Genomic DNA, 13,625 nt, shown 5'->3' with positions numbered 1-13,625 from the left:
ACCAGCTGCTCTCCGGTTTCTGTACCGGAGAGTGACACTGAATGCAGGCAGTGATGTAATACACATCACTGCCTGCATTCAGAAGAGGAGATCAAACGAAGCTCGTGTACTGAGCTCCATTTGATCTCCATCCGCAGAGCTGCTGTGCTGGTCCAGGGCTCACACCGGAAACCAGCGGAGCCCGGGATCGCCAGCAGCGGCGGCGACGGAGGGAGGGGCCCGCACACCCGACCAGATATTACAAGCGATCGGGCGTCTCTACAGACGCACGAACGCTTGTATGTAAACAGCCATCGCTGGCTGTTTAAATTCAAAGCCGGTTTCCCAGTCGTGCGCGCCACCTAGCGGCTGGCACGAACGGGATAGGACGTCTAAAGACGCCCACCCGCCCTCAAGAAGCCACTGTCCGACCGTTTAATTACAACGACCGGACAGCAGGTAGTTAAAGCTTGACATGCTTGGTGTCTATTTACCCGATGTGACCCCGTTTTTTATATTTTACCAATAAATATATATGACATAACGTAGGGAAAACAGGTTTTTTTTCCAAAAATTTAATTTCAGTACAGCGTTGCATGACGGAATAAACGTCAAAGTAACGCAGCACAAACACATATCCCTGGATACAGAGTAAAGGTATTATAGGACACAAGGCAAAGAAACCAATTAGAATTCTGCTGTCAGTTTTCTAATGTAGGTTTGTGAATAAAAGTAAGAATCTGATTGGTTGTTGTGCGCAATCTCTATCTTTTCTGCCTCCACTTCCAGCAAAAGTCACAATTCTAGAAGTCCGGGTTACATTAAATACAAGTCCTTAGAATCTAATATCATCATCTTCCACCAAGCATTGGGACATGTCAGCGATCCAGTGAAACAGCTCAGGTGGTTAACCAGTTGGAACTGTAAACCGTTTCTATGATATATTTGATGATAGACAAATTGATTTTTTTTCCCCGGCTGGTTATAACATTTACAGGACATTTCAAGGCTAAAAAATCAATCCCGCCCGTCCCTTTTGATTTTTTAAAATATCAACAGACACACATCACCTTGTCAGCGGTTCAGCATCCACATTATCCGGAGGGGTTGTGCCTATAAGAATGATATAGAGCCTATGCCAGAGGAAACGAACATTCGCCCCGAGCATCATTCTGCTGAATTATTTAAATGATTTAAAGTCCAATATATTGGTGGTTAATCCCGGTACCACATCCAAAACTGAACATAACTCTACATAAAATAGGAAAACTGGACTTTACTGGTACCGCACAACATCAAATATCATTGTTTCCAAGACAAGACTAAATATCAAAAAGTCCAAGACAAGTTCAAACAAATCGTCAATAGGTTTCTTTTATATCCATAATTGTTGAGGTTTTGAAGATATTTTGGATTTAATGAAATGTAATTTTTTTTTTTAACAATTGTATTTGGTGTTGAGTCCATCTATTGTGAAGTGCTGAAGTGTTTCAAATAATTGCTCATTCATAACGTCAACAGGTTTATGTAAAATATATATATTTAAGGAATACAATAAAATAAGTTCAATAATGTGCATTATTATCATCATCATTCAAAATGTACCACTAACAGTGTGATTTCATTTCTTTATGCTTCTACAGGATCATGGTGTACCCACTGTGCCCAGTAGAAGGGTTTATTGTCTACCTGTTGTGGCCAGTAGAAGGGCTTATTGTCTACTCATTGTGGCCAGTAGAAGGGCTCATGGTCTAACCAATGCTCCCATTAGAAGGGCTCATGGCCTACCCATAATGCACAGAAGGACTCAAGGTCCACCCATTGTGCCCAAAAGTAGGACTCATGGTTTACCCATCGTGCACAGTAGCAGATCTCATTGTCTACCCATTGTGCAAAGTAGAAGGGCTCATGGTTTACCTATTGTCCACAGTGGAAGGGCTCACGGCTTACCTATTGTCCACACTAGAAGGGCTCATGGTCTACCTATTGTCCACAGTAGAATGGCTCACGGTCTATCTATTGTCCACAGTGGAAGGGCTCGCGGTCTACCCATTGTGCACAGTTGGAAGCCTCATGGTCTACCCATTTTACACAGCAGAAAGGCTCATGTTCTACCCTTTGTGCACAGTAGAAGTGCTCATGGCCTACCCATTGCCCACAGAAGGGCTCATGGTCTACCCATTGCCCACAGAAGACGGGCTCATGGTATACCCATTGCCCACAGAAGACGGGCTCATGGTATACCCATTGCCCACAGTAGAAGGGCTCACGGTCTACCCACTGTTCACAGAAGAAGGGCTCATGGTTTACCCAATGTCCAGAGTAGAAGGGCCCATTGTCTACTCATTGTGCCCAGTGGAAGGGCTCACGATCCACCCATTGTGCCTAGTAGAAGGGCTCATTGTCCACCCATTGTGCCTAGTAGAGGGGCTCATTGTGCCTAGTAGAAGGGCTCATGGTCCACCCATTGTGCCCAGTACAAGGGCTCATGGTCCACTCATTGTGCCTAGTGGAAGGGCTCATGGTCTACCCACTGTGCCCAATAGGACATATTTTCAATCTACTCATTGCCATATGTAACTATACATGAATGGACTTTTGTCAATTCTAACCACAGGGGGCAACAGTAAATAGACCAACCAGAAAAGACCTTCTACTAATAATGCTAACTGCCTGGATGCCAACCCTCTTAAATCATGAACATTCAAAAATAGTGGCAGATTAGGGTTCCGATTTTAAAGCTAGCCATAGATAATCCCTGGAAGTCTAGTATGAAATTCTGAAAACCCAATCATCAGAGCATTCAATGAGGCCATCATCGGGTCAACTCATTTTGTCCAGAAGCCCTTCAAAATTTTGTCCAGACCAGCTACTTGAATGGAATCCCAGAAACTGGACGGACCCACCAGGAAAACCTGCCAGAACCTAACAACTCTCATCAGACACACTGACTAATTCCAAAGCCTCTACAAGCATGGGGGAACAAGACCAGTAAACCAACATAAATATCAAACTAAATAATTTTGCTGATTTGCAGCTTAATAGGAAACCAGTCATGAGAGTAACATGGAGGCTGCCACTGAAGACCTAACTGCCTGGCTGCCATGCCAAATTTTGTAAGTCACAAGCACACAAAAAGAGTGCCACATCAGGGGTTCTGGTTTCAATCTAAAGCTAGGTAGATCCAAAGGTGATCTATCTGTAAAAAAATAAGTCAAGGAAACTGGACTTGCTGTATATTTCTTGAAGACATTTCACTGGTCATCTTTCTCAACTCTAAATTGAGAAAGCTGGTTGGATGACTAGTGAAACATCTTTAAGAAAAATACTGCAAGTCCAGGTGCCTTGACTTATATTTTTACAGACATACCATGACCTGGAGGAATGAGAACCTTCACAGACATTAAGGTGATCTAGATCTAGCCTAACATGGAACAATGACATGAACATGGCAGCCTCCATGTTTTTGCCTCAACAAAGGTTCCCATGAACTTTTCAAGCAATGGCCATGTTGGCTAATCTAAGCTTTGGGTGCACGCAGAAAAGGACCACCTGTAGATTCCCAGCAGATGAAGGCTTCTAATCGCGAAGAGTCATACCGCGAGAGCCCGAATGAAACAATCTGCGAGTGGAGTGGTCACACTTCAGTAATCTGTAGCTGCTGATGAGTCACTCAATTAAGTCATCCTGTGTGATCACGCTGAGGAGTCAATGGCTGCCGGAGCACCTCGCATGAGCTGCTGAACCTGGAAATGCGAGTGTGGCCACACTTTCACGCCTCTTAAAACTTGAGCCTAGGAGACATTCAGCTCTGCAGGAGTAAAAACGAAATCATGGCAGACGTAGAGATAGAATACATTCTAATGACAGAAAGAGTAAACCTGACAGGACCACGGATAGGTTCTGCCCTGTAGACAAGTGTCCATCACAGGCAACGTAATACCCAGCACTGGACAAATCCCAGGAACCAGGGCGCCAATGCTCCTTACAGTTTACAGCTGGCGCCTAACTTTTGAGGTGTTCTTTGGTACTTGTTATCAGGAGGCGCCCCCTAAATAATCCTGCCACCTCCTGGATTGGACTGACCGGCTCCTGAATTCCATATCACTTTGTCCTCCCCTGTTGATGGTAAATCTAAAGGAGATTGTGCAATCAGATTTTATTTCATTGATACCTGTAACATCAGAATGGTACCGGCTCCAAATCACAACAGGAAAACCCGACAGTGACAGCTGCTTGTTAATCCAATAGAAACGGCTTTACAAAGCTGGAGGAACCAGCACTTGTGACCTACAAGAGATTCCGCAGCAGCCAAGTATGAAGTCATGTGATACCAGAACCATCAAAAAGGCTGATAGACCTGACAGTATGGATGTGGTTCCAGAAGAAGTGACTTTATAAAGTTGGCCAAACACACCATAAGCACTGAACCTTCAAGGGGTCTGAGAGCTTCTAGTGACAGGAGAAGACCTGACAGCACGGATTGTTGGGGACCCAGAGGAAGAGACTTTATGAAGCTGGGGAATGATTGACAGCGGTGACCTACAATGAGGATCTGCAGCCGCCAAGCACACATTATAAGCATTGATCCACCAACAATGCTGAACACTTCTAATGACAGGAAGTAGACACGTCAGTTCTGTTGGATGGAGATCCAGATGAAGTGACTTTATAAAATTGGCCGAGGACTGACAGCGGTCACCTACAATGGGGTTCTACAGCAGCAGCAGCCAAGCACATGTCATAGAACCATGCAGGAGGCTGAGGGATTGCACTGACAAGGGAAGACCTGACAGCACAGTGTGATGTAGATCCAGATGAAGTGACTTTATAAAGTTGGTTGATGACTGACACTGGTGACCTATAAAGAGGTTTTGCAGCAGCCAAGCACATGTCATTGACCATGCAGGAGCCTGAGAGCTTGCATTGACAAGAGAAGACCTGACAGCACAGTGTGATGTAGATCCAGATGAAGTGACTTTATAAAGTTGGTTGATGACTGACACTGGTGACCTGTAAAGAGGTTCTGCAGCAGTGCCCAGCACACGTGTATCACCCACCTGGGCACTGATGAGCGCTCACACGGACCACAGTTGCCCCAGCCCATGGCACACACACCCCACACCTCCCGCCCCTCATCACAACAACCTTCAGCTCGTCCTCGGGGCCCCCCACTCCCTCCCCATTATGGTAATAGGCCTGCGTATGGAAAGTGCCCCCCGGTGTACCGGGCTCGGTGTACAGCCTCCCCCCTCGTATGCGGCTCGGGAAGGGAAGGACGGAGGGGGTGGGAGGTTGTAATCGCTTACCTCGTACAGGTCCCCAGAAGCCATGCCGGGTCCGGGCTGCTCTCCGTGCGCACAATGCCAGGCTCAGCCGGTGTCGGTGTGCGCAGAATCACACGGCGGCTGGCAGAACCGGCTCTGGAGCAGAGCGGAGCGGAGCGGCCACGGTGAGTACCAGCTCCTGCCCTGCTTCACTGCGCGGGGACGGCCGCCAGAGGGCGCTCTGCCAGCGGGGCTAACGTGGGAGGATCCGTGACATGACAGCTAGGGGCCGGCTGACAGCAGCATCCTGATCGGGGGGCGGGGAAGGGGGAGGCAGCATGCCGGACAGATAAGCCATCGGAGGGACACAACCGTATAGACCTGCCATGGGAGTGACACAGGCTCCCCGAGGGGTGACAGCTGCTGAGCATGGCTGACACAGCTTCTCAATGGCAGCAAATCTGTGCAGGAACCGTAGGGACTGGAGCATGGGGACAGGGACCCCTGCAGAGACAATCCCTGCACACTAATAGCCCTACAAATACCACCCCAGGATGAGGACAGACATAGGTGCCCATTGACAGTGCACAGTTGGTTCCCCCAGCACTTAATATAGGCATCATTGCTGAGCACCCCACTATTTGCACGACAGGCGCCCCCCATCGCCGACTCACCCCAGGGCAGCTGCACCAGGGCCCTTCGGAAATGACCAGTTTTTATAGATGTGGGCAGTACCATAGCTAGCTCCTTTTGTGCCCGAGAAAAGAACACAACATTGTGCCCCCTAAACAGGTGTGTGACGTCATCTGACGCTGTGCACGCGCAGCGTCATGTGATATCATGTGCAGAACGCGCCGGTGGGCGAATCCGAAATACCACAAATATTTGTTTCGTTTGACAAAACTAAAATTTTTCGTTTCCGTTCATTTTGTTAGAAACACATTTTTAGTGTTTGCTAATGTCTAATAATATATGTCTGTGTGGTGGGGGTGTTTCTTTTAATTTATGTATTTATTTTTTTTAACTGCTGGGGGGCTTGGGGGAAATATTAGGGGTCTAAACAGACCCCTGACATTTCCCTTTTGAAATAGAAAAAGAACAGTACAGAGGCTTCCCATTCATTCAGAAACTGGAGATAGTAAAATATTTACTATCATCCAGCTATGAATGGGTAGAAGCCTCTCTACTGAGTGCTACTACCCATTCAGAAACACATGAATGAACAGGAAGTGATGTAAAGCACTTCCTGTTTATTCGTAACTGGAGACTCAGTACTATGCGTCCCCAGTTGTTTACAAACACTGGAGTGATCAGCTGATCACTCCAGTGTTTGCGCTGCAAACAGAGAATCAGTAAATATCACACATATTTACCAATCCTCTGCTCTCCATCCTGATCCGCTTGGGCCACACACAGAGCTGCGCAGGAGAAGGAGCGCTGAAGCTGGCAGGGGAGGAGGGAGCACTGTCACTTCAGGATGGCCGAGCGGTGAGGAGAGAGAGAGAGAGAGACGCTCTCTCTCCTTACTCACCGCTCGGCGAACCTGGATGACACCTCCCTATTACACCCCCCGCTGGCTGTAGCGCTTAATTTTTCCTCGGATCCCTGCTGCCTCTGCCCATACAGTTGGGGGAGAGCAGCAGGGATCTGAGGAGAAGCTGCAGGCTGTGCCGCCCCTCTTCTCCCTGCCTCGCTAAGCTGAGCTGTGTTGGCCACCTGCCGCCCTGTGCCCGCCATGGCAATAGGGGCAAGGGGTCACAGCCAGACTGGCCATTTCTGCGTCCCCTCGCAGCTGCACCCGAGGCAAGTGCCTCACTCGCCTCAACCTTGCCACGGTCCTTGATGTGGGTGAGATGGGTGGTGGCGCCCCTTGAGATGTCACATGATCTATCTAGTCCAGTGGTTCTCAACCTGTGTAACCTCAGGACCCACATTTGTCCTTGGCCATTAAATCATGACCCAAGTTGCACCGCCCTGGAATGCGCGGGACCGCACGTTCGGGTGCAGGCGGTCGAACTGTGGGCCGGAGATGTGTTTGAGGTGCCATTCAAATCGCTCTAGTCCAGGCACATCTACAGGACATGCGCGGAGACACAGGTCAGTATTAACCCTTTGAAAAAGTTTTTTTTCAATCGTTTTGCATATATCTACGGCTTGGTAGCCGTAGATATATGCAAAAACACGCAAGGGTTTAATAACTCTATGGTGAAGCCCTACTTTTACAGTTGTCACCACTATTGTAGCTCCCAAATATAGTAAAGATGGGTGCAGACCTAGAGATGCCTCTATACAATCTGGAGTGCAGGTCACCAACAATAAATCCACTCCAGTTGAGCTGAACAATGAGGTATTGCAAGTCCTGTGTAATAAACTCTAGAATAGATGTGCTTAGAGTTATACCACAGACAAAATGGAAAATGAAGCCGTATACAGGTAGCATAGCCTATCTGTTCTGTATCATCCTCTTTTATCAAGGCATTGTAGCAGAGCAACAGACCATTCAAGTCTCATTTGCCTGTAATCTGGTTGTCCTACATACTGTCCCTAATGATGATCCTGGAACACACCTGTTGATGCTCTTGGAATACACCTGCTGATGATCCTCGAGCAAACCCACTAATGACCCTGAGCAAACCCACTAATGACCCTGAACACACCTACTGATGATCCCTGAACACACCTACTGATGATTCTAGAGAACACCTGCTGTTTATCCTGGAACACACGTACTGATGATCCTGAAAGACCTGTTGATGATCCCCAAACGCACGTACTGATGATCCTGGGGCACACCTGATAATCCTGAAACACCTGTTGATGATCTCTAAACACGATGCTGATGATCCTGTAACATACCTATGCATCATCCTGGGACACACCGACTGATGATCCTGGAACACATATACTAAAGGTGGCCATACACTTTACAACCCTCACAAGACTTTTGTCTTGCGAGGGTTGTAAAGTACTTAAAAAAACGTACGATCTGCCCATCTTGGACAGGCAGATCGTACTTGAGATCATCGACTGCAATGAGGGGCGGGCTTCCGATGACTGCAAACGGGCAGTGTGCGCGTGCACACACCGGCCCGTTCGGCAGTTGTCGAACAAGCAGGCCACTAACTCGCCGAGAATCGTACCATTCCCGGCGGGTTTTCCAGCCTGCTCGTTGGATGGAAGACGTGCGACCGTACAGTAGAAACGGTCGCACGCCTTCCATACACTGCACGCTTCTCGTATGATCGCGGGATTTCCTGCAATTCTCGTACGAGAATCGTGCAGTGTATGGGCACCTTAATGCTTCAGGAAAACACATACTGATGATCCTGGAACACACAGATTGTCCAGGAACACACCTACTGATAATCCTGGAACAAACCTGCTGATGATCCTGAAAGACCTGCTGATGATCCCCATACACACCTACTGATGATCCTGGAAAATACCAGCACTCCTTAAAGGAGAACTATGGGGTTAAGGCTTTTCCCCATAGTTCTCCTTAGGGTAACGGGAGGACACAAACTAGCATCCTCCCGTTACCCTAAGCTCAGTAGCTCGCGGTATACTGAGGTTCTCATCCAAGATTTTACAATACATGGCCCTGTCCATTGGCCCCTCAATGCAGCAAAGTCGGCCTGTACCTTTAGCAGAGAAACAGCCCCAAAGCATAATGTTTCCACTTGACTGTAGGGATGGTGTTCTTAGGGTCATAGTCAGCATTTTTCTTCCTCCAAACACAGCGAGTCCAGTTAATGCCAAAGAGCTCAATTTTGGTCTCATCTGACCGCAGCACTTTCTCCCAATCCTTCTCTGAATCATTTAGATGTCTATTGGCAAACCTCAGACCGGCATTTGCACACCTAATGCAATAGGCTGCGCACGCCTAAGATAGAGACTATTATACTATACTAGGATAGAAATTATTATACAGGATGTCTAGAACTCCAACAGTTTGCACAGCGCTTTACAATACAGTATATCAGGATGCCTATTGTTTGTTGTTTCTACACTGTTCTCCTCTGAATCATAATATCGACATTCAGTCTCTGACACTGTACGATGTGCTCAAGATTTCTTACCTTGATGTTTTCCATTTTCTTATTTGCACAGCTGTAGCTGACATTCATGTATTTGATCTGCACGATTTCATGCGAGCTGCATGATTTCTACAATAAAAAACAACAACTTGTTAAATGGAAAAAAAACCCCACAATCCTTGTTAAAGAGGAACTTTACCCATATCTTCAAAATAACAACAGAGGCACCTTTAGAAATGTTTAGTAATGACAACCTACAAACAGATACTTCTAGATAATTGCCAGCTTTGTATTCTTAGCATACCTTATTTGTCTTTTTTTCCCCAGTCTTCTGACAGTGGCCATGTTTACTAAGGGCAGATGAATTAACCTCCCTTTACTTCCTGGAACTCTGGCACATGTGACTAGACATGTGAACATGCACATCATCTCAGGGGAGGAAAATGCCTTTCCCTGAGCTCTCATGAGATTACATATGAGATTTCCCAGCAATGCTCTGCTGATGTAACCTTCCCAGGATGCAATGTTTGGGCAGGATTACATCATTTGTGCCAATGTGGACCAGGAAGTGGAAATAAAGTAATCATCGTTCGGCAGTTGTCGAACAAGCAGGCCACTAACTCGCCGAGAATCGTACCATTCCCGGCGGGTTTTCCAGCCTGCTCGTTGGATGGAAGACGTGCGACCGTACAGTAGAAACGGTCGCACGCCTTCCATACACTGCACGCTTCTCGTATGATCGCGGGATTTCCTGCAATTCTCGTACGAGAATCGTGCAGTGTATGGGCACCTTAATGCTTCAGGAAAACACATACTGATGATCCTGGAACACACAGATTGTCCAGGAACACACCTACTGATAATCCTGGAACAAACCTGCTGATGATCCTGAAAGACCTGCTGATGATCCCCATACACACCTACTGATGATCCTGGAAAATACCAGCACTCCTTAAAGGAGAACTATGGGGTTAAGGCTTTTCCCCATAGTTCTCCTTAGGGTAACGGGAGGACACAAACTAGCATCCTCCCGTTACCCTAAGCTCAGTAGCTCGCGGTATACTGAGGTTCTCATCCAAGATTTTACAATACATGGCCCTGTCCATTGGCCCCTCAATGCAGCAAAGTCGGCCTGTACCTTTAGCAGAGAAACAGCCCCAAAGCATAATGTTTCCACTTGACTGTAGGGATGGTGTTCTTAGGGTCATAGTCAGCATTTTTCTTCCTCCAAACACAGCGAGTCCAGTTAATGCCAAAGAGCTCAATTTTGGTCTCATCTGACCGCAGCACTTTCTCCCAATCCTTCTCTGAATCATTTAGATGTCTATTGGCAAACCTCAGACCGGCATTTGCACACCTAATGCAATAGGCTGCGCACGCCTAAGATAGAGACTATTATACTATACTAGGATAGAAATTATTATACAGGATGTCTAGAACTCCAACAGTTTGCACAGCGCTTTACAATACAGTATATCAGGATGCCTATTGTTTGTTGTTTCTACACTGTTCTCCTCTGAATCATAATATCGACATTCAGTCTCTGACACTGTACGATGTGCTCAAGATTTCTTACCTTGATGTTTTCCATTTTCTTATTTGCACAGCTGTAGCTGACATTCATGTATTTGATCTGCACGATTTCATGCGAGCTGCATGATTTCTACAATAAAAAACAACAACTTGTTAAATGGAAAAAAAACCCCACAATCCTTGTTAAAGAGGAACTTTACCCATATCTTCAAAATAACAACAGAGGCACCTTTAGAAATGTTTAGTAATGACAACCTACAAACAGATACTTCTAGATAATTGCCAGCTTTGTATTCTTAGCATACCTTATTTGTCTTTTTTTCCCCAGTCTTCTGACAGTGGCCATGTTTACTAAGGGCAGATGAATTAACCTCCCTTTACTTCCTGGAACTCTGGCACATGTGACTAGACATGTGAACATGCACATCATCTCAGGGGAGGAAAATGCCTTTCCCTGAGCTCTCATGAGATTACATATGAGATTTCCCAGCAATGCTCTGCTGATGTAACCTTCCCAGGATGCAATGTTTGGGCAGGATTACATCATTTGTGCCAATGTGGACCAGGAAGTGGAAATAAAGTAATCATAAGTAAAATTAAAAAAAAAAATTTTCAGCTAATAAATGTAAGTTGATTTCATATCAGCATGCAGAGCTGTATGCTGATGTGATTTCTAGTAAAGGTCAGCTTTAAAGTCTGAAATAAAATTTGCCACTTTTTTATGTGTACATGACCAATGGTTGCAAGATCATAGGAAGAACCTACTCAATGTTCAGGTGGTTAAACACAGGCTTCCTGGTACTCTTATTAAAGTAGTATTAAAAAAGAACTATGGGCTAAATGTTTTTCCCATAGTTCTCTTTAGGGTTACAGGAGGACATATACTAACCTCCACCCGTGACCCAAAGCTCAGTATATAGCGGCCTATTGCCGGTGATATACTGAGAGCGCCGCAGTCAGGACGGATCCCGACAATACTGTCTGGATCCACCCAGCTGCGTCAGTGACAGTTGGCTCTGCCGATCTAGAGGCAGAGCCAGCTGTGCCCGTCCCCTTCCCATTCGTTCCTCCACTCAGTGCTGGAGGATTGGAGAGGGGAGGAGCAGTGGCATACCTAAGGAACAAAGGGCCCTGGTGCAAGATTTTTTTCTCGCCCCCTCATTTCTGCTCCCAAGGGGGTTGCCCACCCAGCTGAGTGACAGTTGGCTCTGCCTATCTGAGGCGATCGGGAAGTGAGCGGATCGGCGCATGTTTCTGCTCACTTCGCGATCAATAGAGCCGACCTGTGACAGCTTCTCTGTCACAGGTCAGCCCTAACTATGAGGATGAGTGGAAATCACTCACCTCATAGTTCTCCTTTAAACTCTCAAACATATATTCAGTAATGAATCCAGATCAGAGAAATATACATTGCCCAGCAAATAATTTCTTTATATTTTTGCCAAAACACTTACAGTGATCATATTTCCAAACAGTTGGCTCCAGTTCTCTCTGCTCAGCTTCCATGAACTTCCTGTCCAGCACAAGATCACAATAGACAGAGCAGTCTCGAGCAGCTGTCCATGTACTATGAGTGGGGAGCAGGGGAGTGTCTTGCCCAGCTGTGCTTATGTGTTTGTGGAAATAGCGTTAGAGAATCACCTGCACACCATACAACGCTTGAACCAAACGAAATATCCGTTGGTGCTCGAAATGACGACACGGTTGGCGCCATGTAACAATCCAAGTAAAGATAGTATTATTATTGTTATTATTATTATATAGCGCCAACAGTTTGCACAGCGCTGTACAATATAAGGAAGATATTACAATCACAATACAATTCAAGACAAGATGGTAAGGAGGGTCCTGCCCCTGAGGGCTTACAATCTAAAAGTAGTCACCAGCATTCACTTGTAATGCGCAAAAAGGATAGCACTTTTATTGATATGTCACATGCGTCAAGAAGCCAACGTTTTGGGGCAGTGCAGGGTCCCTTCAGCTTGCAACCAGAGATGCCAGTGAGCTGGGCAGGACGCTGGAAGTAACGCCACCCCTGTGCAACACCAGAACAACCCTCCCTCGTCTTGCTCCACCAGCTAACACCAAAACCCAACCTCCCTGCACCGACAGGGAGGTCCCTACGCAGATCTCTGCTTCATCAGCTTCTTCAGGGGGGTCCTAGGTGACATTAGGGGTCTTGGAGACCCCTGATGTCTCCATAAAGAGGACCTGCCACATCTTTTGCTATCACATAGAGGGGTTTCTTAGCCCCCTATGTGATAGCAATAAAGTTAAGTGGAAAAAAAAAAAACAAAAAGGAAAAAACAATTAAAGTCACACATAAAAAATAATTTAAAAAAACCAAAAAAATGTTAAAAGCCCCCACCCATACATACACGCATGCAAACATGCGTCAGACGCGCATACCTGCGAAAATGATGATTGCGCCCATTACGCCGCACATGTTACATATCGCCGCAAACGTCGCAGTGAGAGCGATAATTTTAGGGCCATCAATCACTGATAACACTAAACTGATGAGCGGTAAAAGCTTTTAAAGCATGGCCTATGGTCAATTTTGGGTATTGTAGTTTTTTGCGATTTCGTGGGTGCGCACAACTTTTAAGCATGACATGTTTGGTGTCTATTTGCCCGACGTGACCCGATCTTTTATATTTTACCAAAAAACTGGGTAATAATAAATGTTTCCAAACATAATGTAAAAAACACTTTTTTTCAAAATTTTCAGTAAATTTTCTGAAATATAGAAAAAAATAAAACCCCCAGTGGTGATTAAATACCACCAAAAGAAAGCTCTATCTGTCCC

General features: G+C 46.1%; 1 protein-coding gene across 1 annotated transcript in view; it reads right to left on the bottom strand.

The window, feature by feature from the left end:
- Positions 1–5,522, bottom strand: part of CDYL2 (chromodomain Y-like 2) — a 62,184-nt gene extending 56,662 nt beyond the window's left edge. Inside the window, exon 1 of the mRNA XM_018555402.1 lies at positions 5,289–5,522. Coding sequence (XP_018410904.1) covers positions 5,289–5,312 — 24 coding nt within the window. The 5' untranslated portion in view covers positions 5,313–5,522. The remainder of the gene's footprint in view (positions 1–5,288) is intronic.
- Positions 5,523–13,625: the final 8,103 nt, after the last annotated feature.

The sequence above is a fragment of the Nanorana parkeri genome, unplaced genomic scaffold (genome assembly GCF_000935625.1).
Source record: "Nanorana parkeri isolate BGI_ZX_2015 unplaced genomic scaffold, ASM93562v1 scaffold195, whole genome shotgun sequence".
Classification (NCBI taxonomy): Eukaryota; Metazoa; Chordata; class Amphibia; order Anura; family Dicroglossidae; genus Nanorana; species Nanorana parkeri.
Note: the sequence above shows the minus strand (reverse complement) of the source record. Positions and strands in the feature narration are given on the sequence as shown.